General features: G+C 50.3%; 1 protein-coding gene across 7 annotated transcripts in view; it reads right to left on the bottom strand.

The window, feature by feature from the left end:
• Positions 1–246: 246 nt before the first annotated feature.
• CDK5RAP2 (CDK5 regulatory subunit associated protein 2) overlaps positions 247–21409 on the bottom strand; it is a 183592-nt gene continuing 162429 nt past the window's right edge. For 2 of the 7 annotated variants that reach the window (XM_035015953.1, XM_035015955.1), the window contains exons 31-38: positions 20439–20560; positions 19128–19376; positions 16173–16250; positions 14882–15147; positions 12914–13057; positions 5971–6097; positions 1345–1391; positions 247–879 (exon numbers count right to left, since the gene is read on the bottom strand). In XM_035015953.1, the coding sequence (XP_034871844.1) occupies positions 823–879; positions 1345–1391; positions 5971–6097; positions 12914–13057; positions 14882–15147; positions 16173–16250; positions 19128–19376; positions 20439–20560 (1090 nt within the window). In that variant the 3' untranslated portion in view covers positions 247–822. The remainder of the gene's footprint in view (positions 880–1344; positions 1392–5970; positions 6098–12913; positions 13058–14881; positions 15148–16172; positions 16251–19127; positions 19377–20438; positions 20561–21409) is intronic. The other 5 variants (XM_035015950.1, XM_035015956.1, XM_035015951.1 and 2 more) reach the window with 3 other exon arrangements.

Genomic DNA, 21409 nt, shown 5'->3' with positions numbered 1-21409 from the left:
TTCTGCAAAGGGGGCTGAGCCCTACCCCGTTGACTTCTCAGCCATCAGGAAGCTCATGACAAAGACAAAGGATGATTAAACACAAAGGTCAATGACAAGGGCGTAGCAAACCACCAGGCAATGTTATGGGACAGACGGGACAGTGGAATGGAAAGAGCACCATCATCCTGGGGTCACTGCATGACAAGTCCCTGCTCCGGGCCTTACTCGGACCTCTCCTCCCTGGGAACGGCACCCCTCAGGGGATGGCTCTGGGACATGACCACACACTGCCCAGTGCAGGCCAGATGCAGATACCGGGGCCCGGCCATGCCGCACGTTGTCCTTCCTCTCTGGACACCTGAGTGACCTTAGCAGAGACCTTGGGAGGTATCCAAGGGCCGTGCCACCCCCAAGACCCTGGCCTGTCCCGCTTTGGAGTTCAGGCCCTGGGCTTCCAGGCTCTGCACGAAGTAACTGAATCACCAAGTTGACATGCACCATTCAGTGAGGAGCCTCCCACCACGGAGCTGGCTGAGCACGAAGCCAATCTACGGTGGCCACGAAGGCCGCCGTGTGTTCAGCAATGACACCACAGCCCAGAGGCAAAGCGCCCAGCGCCCTAGAGCTCGGGGCCTGTTAGGAGCCTCACTGCTGGGCACCCAAACGCTGTCTGACGACAACCCTTAAACCGACTTTAGGAGAGAAAACATAAAGGGAAAAGCAGATTTCCTTCAGCCAGACAGTCCTTTTCTTCCCTCCATAAATCGAAACCACACTTGTAACAAAGCCACAGCGGGAGCTCAGTGGGAACCACAAGCTTTATTGGCTGGAAAGTTCTCCTCAGGAGCCTGGTCGGCTGGGGCTGGATGTTCCTGGATGGGCACCCCCAGGCCTAAGCTAGGAAAAGGGAGGGAGAAAAGGAGAATTTTAGGTCCCATGGAGGGCCTCCAAGTAATAAGATCCCCAGCAGAGTTCAAGGCGAAACTGTTACACTGAAACTACTTTCAAGGACACACTGTTTACTCAGTAAATATTTACAGAACCCAGTGAGGTAAGATCGTATTGTATTCATTCCTTCTACAGATGTTTATCAAACACCTACTACGCGCCAGGCACTGTTTGCTGTATTTCTCACTCGGAAAAATAGCCAACAAATGTAATAATTAGAACAAGCCCTGAAAACACACGATAATAAAACAAAACTTTTTATGTGCTGCTGGTGGAAAAATGCAATTGTTTGTGGAAGACGTGTGTCCTGGTTTCACCTTCAGCTTCGTTTTTCAAAAGAAGTCACTTCCTGCCCGGCGCCCATTCCCCATGCCCCAAATGGGCTTCCAATAACAGAACTCAAAGGGGCATTACCTCCAGGTTTCCTCTGGCCTTCCGAAGGATTTTGTGGGTTACGACCACTGAGAAGAAAGAAAGAATGGGATTGTTAGACACAGATGCTCAGGGAGACAGTGTAAAAGCTGGCTGCTGGGAGGAAGCACCCCCTGAACCCCAAATGGGTCAGGTAGACATGTGGACAAGCCAGAAGCATCCAGACCCAAGAGAGGTGTGGAAGGCTCCAGCTGCCCATCACACACCCCAAGACCAAAGAGTCCATGGTGGGCCAGAGTCACCTCCTCGAGGTCATGCTAAGCCACAACCTCACAGCGATACCAGCCCGTGTTTCAGGCTCGGCAAAGCCTGTGCATGCCCAGGCAACCCTGGGGCTCACCTCTATGGGTCCGAAGGGCGAGGGCAATGGTGCAGGGCAGGGGAGAGTCCCGTGCCTAGCCCCCACACACTTTGGTCTCCTAGGCCCTCCTGAGGCACAGCTCTGGGAAGGGGGTGTGTCCAACCCCAAGCAAGCCCATGTGCCAAGGCCCAAGGCAAGGGTCACAGGCAGTTCTGCAAAGTCAATTTTTACCCTCAGAGCAGGCGTTCAAATCAATTGGGGGAAAGCATGAACTCTGGGCATTTTTTTCTCCTTAGATGTCCTTAGCTGGGAGAAGAACCCGACGTGATTCCCTGGATGGGACGAGTCCAGAGGTCCCACCGATCAGATGCTCTAAACTGTGTGCAGGGCAGATGCTCAGTGAATCAGGAGCCCTGGGAGGAAGCAGGGTGCCTGCCTTTCAGGGCAGCAACTGTAAAGTGAGGCCGCTTCCTCCCTGAATCCTTTTTCTTGTCCAACACAAACACCAGCAGCGGTGGGAATGCCACCACTGAAGAGATTTCTGGCCCTATCAGGGGTCCGTTCTAAACATGCCTCGGTGAGGATCATGGAATCCGCTTACTCCCTGGGGAAGACAGAGTCAAGGCTTCTGGAACTGGGCCTTTGGCCAATGGTGCCCAAGTATGAAACAGACTCCCCATCAATGCACACACAGTCCAACTCCCCAATGCCTCCTTCAGAAGAGGAGCCATGTGGTGGCCTTGGGAAAATATTTATTTCTTGCCTCACAAAATATTTCCAACGAAGTAACAAAGTCTGTTTGCAATCTGTGATACCCGGGGGGTGGGTGGGGGAGATAGCCAGTGTGGGCTGTTTTTAACTGGCCAAACTGGATTTCAGAGGTGCCCACTGTCTCTCTGCGCCCTCCACCCCCATGCCACAGGGCAGGAGTTCTGCACCTGGGTCCGGGGTTATGCTTTAGGAGGGGTCCTAAATCCCTGGAAACTATGTGCAAATCTTTGCACGTATCTGGGTGGATGCGTTCTTCTGGAAAGACCTCCTACCTCTTCTGAGACTTGCCAAAGGGCCTGTGACCCAGAAAAGATTAGGTACCCCAGGTGTAGAGGTTTAAAATCATACTGAAAGGAGACCAGAGGTACCAAAAGCACAAGACTCCCCGTGAAGAACGAGGGCTCACCTGCCCCAAGCATGAAAGGGCCTCACATCTGCACAGTACTGCTCACCTTCCAGAGCCCGGAAATCCCTGCTGCCAGGAGAAGCCCGAGAGACAGAGCAGTAACAAGCTCGTCCCAAATCCAGGCTTGCCCAGTGCTGAGGCATGACTCGAACCCAGGACTGCCCAACTCCACGCAGGGTTCCTCCCACCTCAGCAGAGGGCTGACAAAGAAGCCACCAGCTTCGGTGTCTAGCTCGTGACAGGCAGCTTGCCGACTGTGACCTCAGTGAATACCCCCAAGTCTGTCCGGGCGGCATCCCTAGGTCAGAGGCTGGAGGTGAGGCCGTGGTTCCAGGTCACGTGACAAGGAAATGGCAGGGGCCCTTGGGTCTCCCCGTGACAGCTTTCCCTCCTTTCCCCTGCAGACTCTGGGAGCAGACGAGGTGTTCAGCTTGGTCAAGACCAGCCCCGGGCCCTTGCTCTTCCCGGTCACCATGGTGGGGGAGGGGGGCAGAGGAGGGGACACTACACCAACTTTCGCTTCATCCTTCAGAGCCAGGAGCAGACCTGAGGCTGGCAGGTTCGGGGACTCTCCAAGGACCTGGCTCACTGGGCGGAGCTACACAGCCTGGCACTGGAGTCATCACAGGCCAGGGCTGGCCACCAGCTGGGCCACCTTGGGAAACCCCTCACCCGGCTCTGAGCCGAGCCCTGCAGACACGGAGATGGGTGACACCGCTTTAGCGGGGGCAGTGGTATGAGACATCTGTGGTTTTTCTATTAACGGTCTGCCTGCCACCTGTACTCATAGAATCCAGTCTGAACTCATGGGAAAAAGGAGGCAGAGAACTAGTGTTTGTTGAGCACATGCTCTGTTCCTGAAAAAAGCACAATAAAGTTGAGGTATCATTACCATCCCATTTTACAGATACGAAAACTGAGGCACTTCTAACTAAGTTGTGATTAGAACCCAGGCCTGTCTGGCCAACCTGAGTCCATTGGAATTACTGTGTCTGGTTAGAGATGAGGAATTAGAAGCTCAGGGAGTTAAAGTCATTTATTCCAGGTCACACAGGGGTGTGGAAATCTGAACTGTGCTCAGTAATGACTCCAGGATCACTGACGTGGGGCTCAGAGGCTGGATCGACCATAGTAACTTGCCCATCTGAACCTACTGCCCACTTCCAAAATCTCCTCACCAGCAAGTGAGGTGAATTTCATGAGCCCTGTGACTGTTCGGGGCTGCCACGGAGAGATGCCACTGCAGAGTCCTACTGTCCCTGGATTGGGGGCTGCGCAAAATCGCCACCTCCCACCCCCTGCTGCCCTGGGGGTCTTACCCGAGTGCTCCACAGCTGCCTCACACATGACCACGACTGGCGCTGTCCCCCAGAGGTGCCGCCAGTGCTTTTACTCTATGTGTGACGGGAAGCCCGGGCCAGAGCCCTGCGACAGCCACCACTCGGCCAGGGTTGCCTCCTGACAATCTGCCAAAACCATCCCCTCCCCTCCATGGCCCTGCCCCAGCCCTGCCAGGCCTCCCTGCTGTCATCAGGGGGACCGCCATAGCCCCCAAAAGGTCTCTCTGCCTCCTGCCACACACACCCCCCCACACACTGCTCAGCCACAAGGACCTTCTAAGACTCGATGGGCCACACTGACTCCTGTCACTCATTCTTGAGTCCGTCCACAGGCCCCTGGGGACCCTACTTAGCTCTTTCGCTTTGTCCCTCAGACCAAATCCCTTGGCATATCCCAAGTAGGTTCCTGAATACTGAGTTCCCACCCTTGAGGCCACCTGCCATAATCCTGTCCCTACCCCTTCTCTAACTCCTACTCATCCCTCAAGACCCCATCAGTCCAGAGCCCTGAACCACCTGAGGCTGCTGGGGACGTGCTGCCCTGCAGCTAACTTTTGCTTCTGCCCCGTTAAGCCAAAGCTCTGTGCTGGCAGGAACTGTCTCGCTCACCTCTGTGCCCAGAGCCTGGCACGGGGGCATGGAGCACAAAGTCAGCACCTGCCCCACGACTGAGCATCTTTCTTCCACACTTCCAACTGTGCCAATCTCACGGAGTCTGCTTCAGAAGGTTCCTTGGGGGGTAGCTAAGAACTCCTACCCGACAACAATCTACGTTCTGTGCTTCTCAGAAATGCCCCAACGACGCTGGCCTTGGAGAAGACAGCAGCATGGAGCAGGCAGGTAGCTCCAGAGGAAAGCCCCAGTCGGCAGCCCTCCCAGAACGGGGACAGGGACAGGCAGACAGCGAGGCTGGGCCAGGGCTGTGACACCCACAGGCACCGGCAGAAACTCGGCGGTGCACCCATGCTGTGGGTTTCTACTGGGGCCAGAGACCTGTTCCCCACCATCTCTGAAGCTCCCGGATCAGGACGAGCAGTGACGTTACAAATGCTATTTAGCCTGAGTTTCTGTATCTGCCCTGAGAAGTAATTCTCAAAACCATCCCCTCCCCCTGGATCTTCACGGCCCGGCCGAGGCCTCCTTCTGGCCTGCCCGGACCAGGGCAGCAATCACCAGCAAGGCTTTCCCATACACACAGCAACAGGTCCGTGCTCTGCCCTGCACACGACCGGCCCGGGGCCTGCACCCTGAGGCCTTTCACGATGCAGTCCCAGTCCCAGCGACCCCTCCAGCCTCAACCTGCCACTTGCAGTCTTACTCCAGCCACGTGAACTGGCATAGGCTTCTCACATCCAAAACCTTCTTTCTTACCACTCTGCCTTTGTCCACGCTGCCCCCTTTCCATCTGACCCACACCTGCTCCTTCCTGCAGACTCAGCTGTCCGTGTGTCCAAGAAGCCGACCTTCTAGGACAGAATGACGCCCTCCCCATCCCCCTCTCGGTGTTGCCTAAGGCCCTACCCCACACATGTTCCTGTCAAAGCACACGCCATGCACCTGTCTCCCCAAAGAGATGACAGTCGCTGGCAGCACGTGGCCTCTCCACTGAGGTCTGTTAAGTGAATTTATTTGTGCAGGTCAGAAAGGACGAAGTATGAAAGGAAACCCATAAATAGGAGGCATGATGACAGGTGATCTGGAATCCCAAGTGGGTGTCCAGGAGGGGGTTTTTAGTCCTCAGAGGCATGAAGTGGTCAGACACAGCGGCCCGCCCCCAACCGCTCACTTACACTGATCAAAGATGATTTTTTCCTGGTGCTTGCTCAGCTGCAAAAGCTTCACAGAGTTTTGCAACTTCTTTTCTTGTTCAAACAGCTTTTTGTGTAGTTTGGTGATCTCTGCCTTCATTTTTCCAGTCTCGAGAGAAAAGGAATTGGAAAAATGAACAAAGAATACAAAACACCCTAACACATAGGAAAGAATTAAAACACATACAAAAAGATGCTCAACCTTACTAACAGCAATATTTGAATGAAAACTAGAAGCCATTTTCTGCTGGTCAGATTGGCAAAACCAGGAAAATCCAGCGGGGCCAGGGTGTGGGGCGAGCACTCTTGGGAGCACTAGCGGGACTGCGAGTTGGCACAGTCCGGGTGGAACGCCCTGGCAAGATTTACCAAACCGTAAAATGCGCTCAACCCTTTGATCCAGCAAGTCTATACTTAGGCATGTACCCCCACCAATAAGCACATAAGCACAAGAAGATACCTATGTTCCTGGATGTTCATCTCAGCATTGTTCATAGTAGGAGCCAATAAACAACCTGGTTTGTTTCAACAGGGGTCTGCATAAGTAAATCATGGTACTCATATACGATGGCATAATTCTGCAGCTATTAAAAATGATGTTGTAGGGGCGCCTGGGTGGCTCAGTCGGTTAAGGGGCTGCCTTTGGCTCAGGTCATGATCTTGGGGGTCCTGGGATGGAGTCCCACATCAGGCTCCCTGCTCAGTAGGGAATCTGCTTGTCCTTCTCCCTCTGCCCCTCCCCCCGCTTGTGCTCTCTCCCTCCCCCCCTCTCTCTCAAAGAAATAAAGAAAATCTTAAAAGAAAATCTTGTAGAACTCTATTTATTGATGTTGAAAGATCATAATTAGTGACAAAAAGAGCCCAGAACTGCTATTGTATACCAGGCATTCCTGTTTAATAAAAGTGAATACATAGATTTATATCCATAGACGTATATGTGATGTCTAAAAAATGTGATGAACAAAGAGACAACATCAAAACGTTCATAGTGATTTATCTCTGAGAGATGTGATTTGGAAGTTTTATTTTTCATTTTTAAAAATTTATCAGAATTGTTTGAGGTTTTTTCTTTTTAACAAAAACTATAATGATCATTAAAACAAAAAATTTTAATGATAAATTTTAAAAAGAGAATATAAAATTATGATTAGGAGAGTATGATCCTCAGGAGAGCTTTCATCTTTGAGAGGTGTGGGGAACTCTGGCTCGCCACCCACTGGCAGCCAGAGTTCCCAGACCTCGAATGTGAAATGTGCACAGTCTACAGGCTCTCTTAACCAGTCTCCGCTGAGCTGGTTCACAGAGTTAAGGACACTCCTTTCTCATCAACCTCCCCCCTCCAGCCACCCCCCCTAAGGCATGCTGGCACAGGGCACCCTCTGCGACGGGGAAACACCTCTGCTCCCCAGAGGGGAGACATCAGGCTGCCAACTTACAAGGAACCCCACTTAACTTTGTTCCCAAACTTGTTTATGGCAGTTTACTTGCAATCAGTTATGGGATTTAATTAAGTATTAAGTAAACCCATGAAATGTGTATATGAAAAGAGAGAATTGGTTGTATGAAAACTAACATATGTCTCAGGAAAGACTTGATAAAGTCAAGTCACTAAAAACCACATTTCTGGCAAATTAGGTGTGGGTGAATCAACTATGAAAGATGTGGGAGGAACGTAATCTAGAAGAATTCTATATTCAAGTTGCTTTACAAGTGTCTACATTTTTTCTTCATCTTAAAAATACAGAAATTGGAAGTGACACACATACATTATGGATGTGGTTTATGAAAGAAAGGAGATGTGAAATCCTCATCAGCAGACCTACATTCAAAGAAAAGGTCCTGGCCCTACATCAAAAGAATGGCAAATGAATGTACATTTAACTGTTTTCAGTTAAACTATGATGTTTAAGGTATGTATCATCTCTTGATTCCCTGCTTTAACCTACTTTCAAGATTAACCAACTGTGTCAGCTACAAGGACGTCAACTGTTCTTCCAAAACAGATCCTAATTTAAACCTCAGGTTTTCTCCGATTCTCTTCCTCACGCTAAGAGCCCACAAAGATTTGTGTCAGGTCATGGTTTCCCAGACCACACATTCTGGGACAAAGTCATTCTCCACGGCTGTAGAACTGGGATAATCCCTGACCCCATCCATCTAGAGTGAGATACAAAGGGGATGATGCCTGAGGATGGACCATGGTTTCCTCATCCCTGCCTGGCTAACCTCTAGTCCTCTTTCAAAAGTCAGCTTGGGCAACACCTCCTCCAGGAAGCCTTCCTTGAGACTCCTCCCCAGCGGAAGTCTAGGTTGGTTACTGCTCCTTTGGATACTCACTACGCCTAGTCCTTCCCTCGTCATTGCCCATTTCATGTTGAATTTAACTGATCATTTATTTGTTTGCTTCTTCTCCCGAGACTCAATTCTTCCTTCTGACCCCCAGCACCTGGCACAGAGTAGGTGCTGTGAGACCCTTTGCCAACTGGAAGGTTAAATTTTCACTTGCACTCCCAAAATATCCTATCCATCTTCTATCCAGAACTTAAAACAAGGCATTTTAATTCTGCATGTCTGCTATTCCTCTGAACTAAAGTCTTCATTTTTACAGGATGAATGTGCCATGGCAAAAACAACAGGGCTAGAAGACCCAGCTCGGTCCATTCCAGCTGTGATGATAAAGCAAGGAATTTTGGTTCTCACGTCTGGAAAATGGTAACATAATACCTACCTCTCTGGAGGTTCCCATAAGGGATGAAAGGAGATGCTGCGTGTAGGGCAGAGTGCCTGCCACCTAGGAGAGCTCAACAGAGCAGCTCTTCCTTCAGGCCACAGAGCCCAGCTCAGAGCTGGGACACACGCCCCTCCCAGGAGGCCACCCGCTGACTCAGAAGTGTTGGGCCTGACTCCCGGAGCTGGCTTTTTGAATGGTTTTTTCTTTTTTATAATGAAAAACCTCAAACACTCACAAAAGTAGAAAGAATGGGATAATGAACTGCCAGCTTCAGTGATTATCAAATAATGGCCAAACCTGCTTCATCTACGTCCCTACCCACCCACACACTAAAAGTATTTTTAAACTCAACCCCAGAAGGCAATCATATTTCATGTCCATAAAATATTTCATATATAGTTCTAGAAAAAAGATTCTTTAGAAAGAAAAACAACATTGTCACCACACCTAGAACAACAATAAAAGAAGATGTGATGTATATACACACAATAGAATATTACGCAGCCATCAAAAAAATGAAATCTTGCCATTTGCAATGATGTGGATGGAACTAGAGGGTATTATGCTAAGTGAAATAAGTCAGTCAGTGAAAGACAATTATCATATGATCTCACTGATATGTGGAATTTAGGAAACAAGGCAGAAGATCATAGGGGAAGAGAGGAAAAAAATGAAACAAGACGAAACCAGAGAGGGAGACAAACCATAAGAGACTCTTAATCATAGGAAACAAACTGAGGGTTGCTGGAGGGGAGGGAGTGGGGGGATGAGGTAACTGGGATGATGGACATTGGGGAGGGCACGTGATGTAATGAGTCCTGGGTGTTATTTAAGACTGATGAATCATAGACCTGTACCCCAGAAACGAACATTATATGTTAATTAATTGAATTTAAATAAAAAATTATTTTAAAAAAAATAATTGCTTAGTATCACCATGTACGTCAGGAGACATTTCCCTGAGCCCATCATAATTTCATTTTTTTGAACAACTGGTCCAATTCATCGGCATCCAAATAAACTCCATGTTTTGCAGTTGATATGTCTCAAGTTTCTTTCAATCCAGTGGTTCTCAGGGCTACTAAGAAGACTTGTAAAAACAGACCACTGGGGCCCACTCCCAGACTTTCCGATTATAGATCTGGGGTGAGGCCCCAAAATTTGCCTTTCCAACAAGTTTCCAGATGACACTGATGTTGCTGACCCAGGGACCATAATTTGAGAACCACTGTAAATCTGTTTTACTCCCTCTTTCCCCTCTTTTCCAGTAGGATGAAAAGATGTTCTAAGCTCATATTGTACATTTCCTGCCCCAGACCTAGAATCAAACCATTTCTCCAAGGAGTCCTGGTTCCTGTTAGTGGGAAAAGGTATTTAGAAACCACAATTTGGCAGTAGAGGTGCTCACTGGTACTGGAGTGGACATTTTTAAAGCCTAAAAGTAAATGTTTTTAATAAGAAATGTAACACAAGTTCATACTGATATTTCCAAATCAAGGATGGCAGGATTTTTGCTTCTTTGTCTTTAAATTTATATCTCTTCTCTGGCAGTAAAAATCTTAACCTAATTAGCTATTTGTTTTATCCTACAATACAAATATAACAGTTTTTAAACATCAGTACCAATATTACTATTAACAGTACCATCACTGAAAACCACATTTTTTTTTTCAGTCCTTTTTTGCCCTTAGAGTATTTCTACTAGGGATATAGTCAAAATGCTGTGTTTTAGTCTTGAAATGTTCCCTCTTTGTTGGGTATACCTTCAATACTACATATATAGTAAGGTTTGTTCATCTTACTATCAATTTTAAGAAATTGCTCTTTTTCCATTTTGATTTATTTTCAATTATTTAAAGCACTTGTACAGTTCCAATGTCAAATTTACAAAACAAGATCTTTGCAGAGAAATCTACCTCTATTCCTGCCCTTCCCTCCTCTTCCTTCCCACCCCTCCAAGTAGCCTGTTCCCTTGTTATTGTTTATACTTCCAGTTAAAGAAAATTTTTATAAGCAAATATGTGTATATATTTGTATCTCTCCCCACAACCTTCTTAGATAAACTGATGTATATGATACACACTTTCCAGAGTAGTCCTAGGGACTGCAGGGGACGGTATATTAAATGCAAAAGGCAAATTAATGACACTCAAAAAACCCAGGAGGTCGTAAAAAAAAAAAAAAAAAAAACAACTGGGGCCACTGGGGTTGATGGCAAAAACTTGGAAATCTGCTTTACACACATTTCACACTAAGAAAAAGGCACTGTATGAAACACAGGCAGGGACAAAAAGTGGCTTGAGGCAATTTAACACCACGCGGGGGGTCTGTGTGCACCAGCAACCATATCAGAGCAACTCTAAGGTCCTTTTTCTGGCTCTAAAATTCTATGATGCTAAAGTCAGCATAACCAATTATATGAGAAACGCTTGGAAAGAAGGGTGAGTCATCACAAGCGCCGGCCAGTCCCTGGACTAGTTTGCTGGTGGGGGGGGATCGATGTGACTATAATTTACATTTACACACACACACACACACACACACACGAAAGAAGATCTACATTCCTTCTGTCTATTTAACAGACACTACTGTGTACTGAGGACAAAAACATTGCATCGAGTTTCATTCAGCACATTTTATGTGCTTTAAAAATCATATGGGCAAGTACTCGTTTGGGAATAGGAAAAAAAAATTATTCACTCAAAAATATGAACAAAATAAACATGGCCCCTTCTGGGACACAGACATTAAACAAACAAATATATAATTTGCGACGAGGGCTATGATGAAGCAGAAGAGGGCGCTATGACTGAGTGACTGGGAAGCCCCTCCAACCCTGACGTAAGATGGAAGCTGAGACGGGAAAGGTGCGAAGAAGCCTGGCAGCCAAGAGGGGGGAGCCCAGGCACTCAGGCAGTCGGAGCATCTGTGTCACCGAGCCGAAGATGGGAAGAGCTCGGTGGGTGAGCAGAAAACGCAAGGCCAATGTGGGTCTGGAGCCCAGTGGGCCCTCTTCCTCTCCATGGCCCCACTGGCTAAAAGTGGCCAAAACATGATTTCCCTGCGAAATGACTGGTTACCTACCTCCCCGAGCTTAGTGCACCCAAACTTCCTCCCTAGGATCCCAAGAGGGAAATCACAGGGCAGGCTCATTAGAACCTTCCGAGGCTTCACTGCTGCCTCTTTGCCACGGCTGACAGATCTGAGAGCTGTCAGAAGGGGTTTAACTAGATGAGTAACGACATGGAATGCCAATTTCCCTCTGCCTTTCTCCTGGCCTTTGGCAAAAACTGATAGCTTAGATAAATGCAGGGTAGATACCTATCAGAGCACCAAGCAAAGTTCTAACTCTTCCTTCATCTGCATGCTCGTCCTTCCGGGAGGCTCCTTGAACGACCAGAGTGGCAGCTCGCCGTGTCACGATACCAGCTGTTTCCCACCGACGAAAACCTAGGGAGGGCCTCTGCACTGCCTGACTCCTGGTTTGTGCCATGAAAGATGGGGATGAGGATGGTTGTGGGATCAACCATTCTGAATTCGGTCACAATCAAGTTGCTGCAAAGTCAAGCTTTATGCTTTCGAGGGAAATTTCAATGGTTTTGCAATAAATGATTTTCATTGGTTAAAAAAAAAAAACTTTCGAAGGAGTTAAAACAGATTGCAACTAGAATCCCTATAATCTGACTCTGAAAGCTATCAAAAGGAATCAGAGAGTCCAGAGAAAGGCACCTAAAATGAAAGAGATTTAGAGTGGAAGGGAATGAGCTAGTCCATGAGGACAAACTAGGACTTAAAATCTATAAAATGAAAGCATACCCTTTGGATTCAGATACTTGTGCTGCCAAAACCATCTCTGTAACCTTGGTCGGGCCTCACTCCCAGACCCTCAGCTTCCCCATGTGTAAGACGCAGACAGGATTTCCCTCCACAAAGACACGCTGCGAGTGGGGACGTGGTCAGGTCAGGACCACAGGCCGAGCCCACGGGGATGCTGGGGGAGCAGGCAAGGTCACACCTGAAGCAGCCAGCACGGTGCCTGACACGACACCCTTACCAAACACGGCACCTCCCCCGTCCTCTGACGTGTTCCCCAAACTGAGGGCACACCTGCCACAAGCAAGGTCCTGGGCTGCAGACCGAGTCACAAGCCCCAGTGGCATCCCTAAGCCTCGGGATCCGGGTGTCACCACCTACCTGTTCACACTGAAGCGGGCACTGGCCAGTTGTGGGGAGTGAGACCCTCCAGAAAAGCGTCAATAATCTCGCAGCCTCTTCGAGGATCAGATTGGCTGTGCCCACGCTGGTGACAAACCTGTTCAGAGGCGCCAAGTGTGGACCCTGCGCAAGGGGCGGGGTGGGCGAGGGGAGAAGGTTGTTACATGCCATTGAAAAAGATTATGGACAAGCCGGCTTTAATGGGCAGCATAAATCTCCAGACCGCAGGGCTTGTGTCCACATGCTGAGCGAGAGCCTGGTGCCAGACGACACCAATTTATTGTTCTTAAAGACTGGTGAATTATAGATTATGAGAGAATTTCGGTGGTGATTTTAGCCCAATCAATAACCATGATTAATAACCACCTGCGTTAACTGTATTTACTACGCCAAGAAGAGGGGAAGAGGGTCCGTGGTAGGGCCACTCGCATGGCTCCGCACCACGGAGCCTCTCCGGAAGGCAAAAGGTGCCAACAGCAAGGGACGAAACACGAGTGCTTCTGTCTTCAGCAGCCCCTGCTAAACGGCGCTGCGTACTGCCAATATGAAGTTGGGGCCTCGTAAAGTCTCCCTCACCCTCTGCTGACAGAGGCAAACCCTAATCGGGGGAGGTCAAGGGCAAGAGAAAGCCAAGAACATGAGCCAAAGAAGGGAAAACAAAATACAGTTTAAAAAGAAAAGAAATTAAAAGAGCGCTGTCTTCACGAGGAATAAAATCACTACAAAATAAAATGATGCACTCTTTAGCTATCAAATTGGCAAAAAACCATACCTAAAACAATAAATAAAATTAGTTAATGAAGAACAAGGTGCAGTGAGATACTCTCACTTGTAAACAGGGATACGTATTTTTGGAAATAACGCATCAACAGTTCTCCCCAAGGGCCCTGAAGGGTTCACAGCCTGGGAGTGAGCTGCCTTCCACTATCCGCAATCCATCCCTAATGAACTAATCAAAGATGCCACGGGAGGTCTGTGTACAAGGGTGCTCACCACCCCTCACATGTCGAAAAAACAGGGCAAAGAGTAAACAAATGGTGTTACCTCCACATACTGGCTTATTTTCCAGCCCCTAAAAGTTCTAGAAAAATGCTGAATGGGATAGGAAAATTGTTTATATGTTAACTGAGAGTCAAAATACAAAATTCATGTGAGTCAGTTTTATTAAAGTTTATGAATGAGCTAAAACAGTGTGTGCGTGTGTATCAACATTTTAAGCACTGAACACCCTGTGATGTTTTTATGCTTTTGTACAATAAAGATTATGATCAGAAAACAACAGTAATCTTATTAACATTTATGAATTCATTCAACAAATATTTACCATGCACCCGCTGCACGCCAGGCCCTGTCCTAGGTAGTAAAGATACAACGTTGAGTCAAAGAGACACTATCCCTGCTCTCCTGAAGTTTATTATCTAGTGAAATGTAAAATACCGAATGACTTTTACAATAGAGTAAAACAAAATAAAACAAAAAGGCAAATCAGGTACCAAGAAGCAGGGGGCCTCAGGACCTGAGAAGAGGGACCAGAAAATGTGACCCACGGAAGCTTGGTGGTTGGGTCCAGTCTGGGAGGACAGAGAAGATGTGACCCCAGCCCTTGGAGGAAGTGAATGAGTAACTTTGTGTCAAGCACCTGGCACACTGGGTCCTCAACAAAAGGTACTTTAAAGTGAGGAGGATCCAGCAGGATGAGGCAGGAAAGAGTGACCCCAGGGAAGAGCTCGCACTGACAGGGTACAAACCTCGCCAAGGGTCCCTCCCATAGATCAGTGCCCCGGACTGGACCTGACCCCTGAGCTTTCGTGGGCTCCACTTCCTGGTCCCCCTTCTCAGGGCCTTACCGAGGATGCACGCACCCTTTGCCTCTCGGAGCCCTCAGGTGCCCTTTGCACTTACTGCTCCAGTGAGCACCTCACCCCCTCCCGCAGTCAGTCAGGTTACCTTGGTTCCCGGCTCTGGACTTGCGGGCTGGGGAGCCTCTTGGATCTGAAGGGCCATCTCGGCAAAGAGCTTCTGGCCCTGGCCAATCTGCTGGCACAGGGCCTCGTAGTCCCCAGCCAGGCCCAGGACGTGGCTGCCACTCGTGTGGGCCCACGGGCGGTGGCCAGCGACCAGGTGGGATGCACATGGGGTGCTGGTGACCGAGCTGCCACTGTTGCAGGAGAGGGAGTCCGTGTCATTTCCAGAGAGTGGAGGAGTCTCTGAAGCTACAACATGAGAGGGAAGATGTCAGATCCACTTGGGGCAGTATCCTGTGTTCATCGAGCTGCGTTCAACGACACTAAAGCCAGGTGGGAGGAAAGGCCTGTGTCCCAAATGCCACCCGGCACAGCACAGGGGGCGGCAAGTGGCCTGGCTCCCAGACCTTCGTCTATTCACCCGCCCCGGGCTTATTCGTCTGATGGGAGAAGCTCGATTCAATTCAACCAACACTTATCAGGCACCCACTCTGCAAAGACCCCTGATCTATACAGACGAATCAAGCCAGTGTCTGCACTCCAGGAGCCCATGGTCTAATCAGACACCACGCGGGAGGTGTAACAGCACAATGACGAAGAGCCAGAGCTCAGAGGAAGAAATAATCAATTCCCTGTGCAGCAGGAAGAGAGATCAGGAAAGGCTTCCTAGGAGAAGCAACAATTGAGCTGGGTTGAACAAGAAGCAAAAATTACACTAAACAGAGGCAAAGCCTGTTGCTTTTTACCTTTGGATCAACAAAAGTCCAGATGAATAATTCTGACTGGGGGCCTCAGAAAAGTCATTTCACAAAGAAGTCTGCATTCAGAATAAGCCTCGGGGCAGGAGGAGGATTTGCATGGCAGAGAATGGGACAAAGGTGGCCTGGAAAAAGACGGAGCCACAACGCATGGTGCCAGTGAGAGGAGAGTGAGGGCCCATCTGCAGGATGGGGACCCCTCTGTATGGCCATATGAATGCAGATGGACAGGGCTGGACGGGCCCACTGGGGCTGGATGCTGGAGGCCTTAAAGCCACACTAAGGTGCTCACACTTCCATCTAAGGCCACAAGGACCCAATGACGTTGCTGAGGTTAATAACACCGAGGAACAGATTAACAGGCGTGGGGGAGGAGCTCACCAGCTAGACATGCTGAAGCCCCAAATCCTGACAAACACTCTCCTGATTGGGACCAGGGACCCCCTTTCATTCAATTTAAAAAGTCCTACTGCCACACCCAACCCCGCCACAGTTACCCAGACTTCAGCTTTGTACCTGATCGTGGTGGCACCACCAGGGTGGAATCAAATAGATCACAGGAATTATCTATCGCCATGGGACATTTGTCACCACCTGCAAGATGCAAAATAAGAGAAGGAAAAGAAACTGGCATTAGCATTTGAGAAAGAACTGAATGAGGATACAGTATAGCACCAGACATACACAAGCATCCACTCAAATCTCCCCTGGGACTGAGATCCCCTCTGCAGGACCCTGGGGACACGGGGCGCCCGGGGGGCTCAGTCGTTAAGCATCGGCCTTCGGCTCAGGTCATGATCCCAGGGTCCTGGGATCGAGCCCCCATCGGGCTCCCTGCTCCGAGGGAAGCCTGCTTCTCCCTCTCCCACTCCCCCTGCTTGTGTTCCCTCTCATGCTGTCTCTCTCTCTCTCTCTCAGTCAAATAAATAAATAAATAAAATCTTTAAAAAAAAAAAAAAAGGACCCTGGGGACAGAGAGTGAGCAGGCCCAGCGTCCTCTCTGGAAGGACCCTCCTGTCCAGGAAGGAAACAGGAAGTTTCACTTCTAGGTGGTCAGGACTAAGGGAGGGAAGCATGGGGCCCTGGGGTCCCGGGGAGGGGTGCTAGCCCAGAGGAGGGAACGTAATGCAGGCACAGGAATGAGCAGCTGCAAAGGCACAGAGGAGTGAACCACCAGGACGCACTGAGGGAGGATCAAGCAGGTGGTAGGCTGAGCCCAGGGTGCAAGGGAGAGCCGCGATGGGACGCAAGGCCAGAACCATGAGGACTGTGGGGCCCCCCTCGGGGGCGTCAGGCAGGGCAACGCCGAGCCGAGGACTGTGCTCTGGACTGGAGGAGTGAGTCTGGAGGTTGCTGCAGCCACCGGAGCAAGAGAGAAGAGGGACCCAAAGCAGAGTTTAGGAAGCAATGCAATGGAAATGTCAGGAGGCAAAGGCAGTTAGATGCTGTCCGAGATGATCTGCAACACTGTGCACTCTGGAGAGCGCTGGGCTGTCTGACTCTCCGGAGCCCAGGGGGCGGGACGGCACTGTCATTCAGACCTCATGGAGGAGCAGGGAGAGGAAGTGACCGCCCCAGCACTAGCAGAGTGTCGGCGGCAGAGCGAGGACCGTGCCCAGTGTCCAGGCCTTAGGACGGCCCACCAGCTCCTTCCCGCCCAGGCACCTCTGGGCACCACCGAGCGCCACGTTTGATTCCGGGGCCAAGGAGCTGCCCCTGAGAGGGATCGCTTTCTGCCAAAACCAGCCATCTTTAGAGCAGAACTTTCGAACAAGTGCACTAAATGCAATCTTGCAAAGGCTTCTGCAGAGGAAGAGAGGCCGCTGCCGACGGCAGAATTCCCACCTTCACCGGAGGACACTTTGGCACTGAAGCAGCCCTGTGGGCTGACCCTAGACAAATTCCAGAAGCAGGCAAAGGCTGTTCCATGGCCGCCTCACTTCAGCTGCCCCAGCTCTCCCTCCCGGGCAGCCCCGGCCCTGAATCGTCCTCCCAGCCCCAAACTCCCCAGCACACCCCACAGACCCGTCGGTCCCATCTCCGCCAAGCGCTAAGAAGGGCCAGGAGCAGACCTGTATTTAAAGCAGAGATACCCACTGCTGATGGCCATCCCATGCAAAAGGCGGCAATATGGCTCCTTTCTAACCGTTTGAGATTCTGCTGGTAGGATTTTTATCCTGAGAATGCTGTTTAACAGCAAAAAGCACATTAACATCGACGTTTATTAAAGCTCCAAACCAGAGACTGCTTTAATAATCACCACGGTAATGGTTTTGTGACTGAGGATCATCTGAAAACAGTAATCAGGAAGCCCGTGTGAAAGGGTGGGAAACACTTATGATGTAATATTGGACGAAAACAAAGAAAGGATGCAGAATGGCACAAAACCCAATGTCAACAACGTAAGTTCATGCCTGCACGTGATCGCCAAATGAAGAGAAATATACAAAGCAAAATATCGTCACCCTGTACAATCGTGAAGGATTTTTTTTTTCACATTCTTTTTTTCATATCATCACATCATCTTCTGGTGAAAATTTTAAATTCCTTATCAAGGAGAGATCAATAAACCAATCGCCACAAGTTCTAAAGCATGCTGACTGGGTGATCTTTTAAGAGATTTTAATTTTTCTAAATTAAAGGCAATAGATAGAATTCCCAATCCCAGAAAAGATTAAGTCCAAGCTTTTAGACGATACTTGTTTATGAAGGATGTCGACACTCCCTGTCCCGCTGGATGTGCGCACCCACCCTGTGGGTCTTAGGATGACGGCCCCAGACACCTGAGGCTCTGCAAGGTCAGGTGCTGCTCCAGGGACAGCACTGGTCTCGGGAGCTAAAACCTCATTCCTAGCCCCGGCTCTGCCACCTGTTTGCTGTGCTGCTTTGGGCAAGTCCAGTACCCAATCTGGGTCTTAGTTCCTTCATCCACAGAGCAAAGAGGATGGCCCGGCCGACTGCCTTGAGCCTGACCATTTGCTGGCTTATTCCTGGCCTGCTGCTGGGCAAGTGACAGAGGAGTGACAAGCAACCCTTGTCCTTTCTCTGCAACCCTACACAGCCTCTGTGAGGCTAGCCCATAAACCCACGAGCAAATGTAAAACAGAAGCAGTTTTCAAACCAGGATGCTTTTAGGATCCTACAGACACTGAGAGCCAGAGTAAGATGTTTAGATTCTCTTTGAAAGGCAGTACGAGGGATTAAAAAGCATGGTCAGCAGCGGAGTGCTATGGGCAGGGATGAATGGATGTGGGGATGAGACTGGAGGTGATGAGAGCATTGGCAGCCCAAACTCCACTTCCCTCCACCAAGAGGCCCCCAGATGGAGATCACCCCTGGCTCCCGGGGCACCGGGTGGTCTGCTGTCAACGGAGGGACACCTCCGTGGGGCAAGGGCACCCTCCAGAAGCTCCCGTTTCCCACCGACACACACAGGGCAGCAATCTCCGTGAGGAGGCACAGGGACAGTACCGTGCTTGTCCAGCTGTGGGGGCCACTCAGGGACGGACAGGGTCTGGAGAGCCACGGGGAGGGCTGCTTCCTGAGCCTTCTTCCCCTCCATCGTCAGCCGCTCCTCCAGCTTGCTCTGCAGTGTGCTGTTGGTCTCGATGCTCTTTTCTAGCTGCCCCCGCAGAGCCTGGATCTCTGTTAGGAGACCACGCAGGTCACTGAAAGGGTCCTGCGCCCTCCAGCCTTCTCCTGACGCCTCTGCTCCGGCCTCTGCAAACGAGTGCAAGGGGAAAACCTGACGTCTTCCTCCACCAAAGGGTCAATCATCAAAGGAGCTCAATAGTGTTTTAAACCCGCCAGCACCACCACCCTCCCCTTCCTAAGAACTAGGTACAATTTAAAATAACAACTTGACTTTAAAAACAAAAATATTGGCAGACTTAATTGCTGCTATTCCACAGGCTAAATAAGAGCTGGAAATTAATTTTCGCTTCTGGCCATAAAAGCCGAGCAAATTGCACACCAAACCCCGAAATTATGTCTAGTAGTAATAAAATCTATTTGGGCTGGAATTATAGAATGAAAGGGGCTGATTTTAAGAGCCACAGTATATTAAAAAGGCACAACAGCAAGAATAAGAAAAGCAATGTGAGGAGAAAATGGAAGGTGTGAGGTGACCCTTCTCTAGATAAACTTTCAATAGGGAGAAACCATCTGGAAAATTCGTTTAAAAAAACTGCTACCACACCTCAAAATTGATTCTAAAACACTGGGGTTTGCAGTCAAGTTGCTCTGATCCGGTATCTATCAGAGGATCCGGGCCAACAACCATCTCCACAGCAATGCCCTGCGTGTGGCAGGCGCTCCAGAATTATTGCCCGAATGCATGGGCAAAAAGAAACACACTCTAGCGGAAAACTCATAATCAAATTATTCCTTGACTGTCTGCTATGTCCCACGTACTGTGGTAGGATGCTTTTCATAAATGAGCTCAATTTTCACAACTCTACAGACTAGCTATTAGGAGACACATTTTATGGAGGAAGAACCAGGCCCAGAGGGGTGAGGTGAGCTGCTGAAGGTCACACAGCTGGGAGGCAGGGCATGAGAATCCAGGCCTTGGGGGCCCGACTCCCGAGCCCAAGTCTTTCTGTGGTTCTCGCTGCTTCAGAAGAACGGGCCAGAGGGCTTGCTGCAAAGTGTGCCCCCTCCGCCAGGCAGGCCAGCGAGGGCTGTGACGACAGCATTTCGGGAAAGGGTGCTAAAGTGAGCTCCCGGCCCAGACGCAGCAGCCCCAGGACGGGAAGCGCCTTGGGCCAGCGCGCCCAGTACCTCTCGGCCTCCTGTGCTCCTCCTCCAGCCTCTGATACACCTTCAGCTCCACTCGGAGGGACTGCAGGAGCTCGTCGTTCTGGCAGAGCAGCTGCTGCCTCAGCTTCGCCTCCTCCTGCACCCTGGAAAGGCCCCATGGCCACAGGGAGGAGACGTTAACTCGGACAGGGCCCAGCCCTATATGGGCACTGTCTACCCCGTGCAGTCTTCTCGGCCACCCGACAGGGGCATGCTATCTGCCCCTGAGCCCACGGACGCCAGGAAGCCAAGTTTACAAGGTTCCGGCTTAGCCAGGGGTGCAGAACTCGGGATGGGCCCAAGACGAGGATCTTGCTACGTCAGCACACCACCCTGGGTGACCGAGGGTGACCGAGGGTGACTTCGGTAACTCTGAAAGAGCGGGGCACTCACGAGCGCCGAGGAACAACGGGAAACATGTGGGACAGGACAGGGGCGAGGGCAAACTGCACCAGGGGCACTGGGTACGGGTCCTTTAATGTCTAAGCAGGCCTCCTGCCCCTCAGCGCAGAACCTCCCACAGCCTCCCCAGGCAGTGAAAGCCGAGTCCCTCCCACGGCTGTGAGGGCCTGTGGGACTGGGCATCCAGGCATCTCTCTGCCCCCCTTCCCTCCAGGTGCACTAGCCTCCCTGCTCTGCCCTGCACAGGCCAAGGACACCCCACCCCAGAGCCCCCACCCTTTCTGCCGCAAATGAGCTCCCTCCCACCATCCTGCGATCTGCAGAGCTCGGCCCCTTCACCGCCTTCAGGGCGCTGCTCAAGTGCCATTTTTTCCAGAAGGGCCTTCCCTGACCTCCCCTGGATAAAAAACCAGCGCTCTGCCGCCCAGGCCCCAGCCTCCTCCCTCGGATGATTCTGCTCCACGTGCTGGATTCCCGCCTGACATGACATGCCCCAGCACTTGCGGGCCTCCCCGGTGCGCCCCGCTCTGGGACCGGATGCCTGGCATGGC

Source organism: Mirounga leonina, unplaced genomic scaffold, assembly GCF_011800145.1.
Source record: "Mirounga leonina isolate KUSES-001 unplaced genomic scaffold, KU_Mleo_1.0 Mir_170, whole genome shotgun sequence".
Taxonomy (NCBI): domain Eukaryota; kingdom Metazoa; phylum Chordata; class Mammalia; order Carnivora; family Phocidae; genus Mirounga; species Mirounga leonina.
Note: the sequence above shows the minus strand (reverse complement) of the source record. Positions and strands in the feature narration are given on the sequence as shown.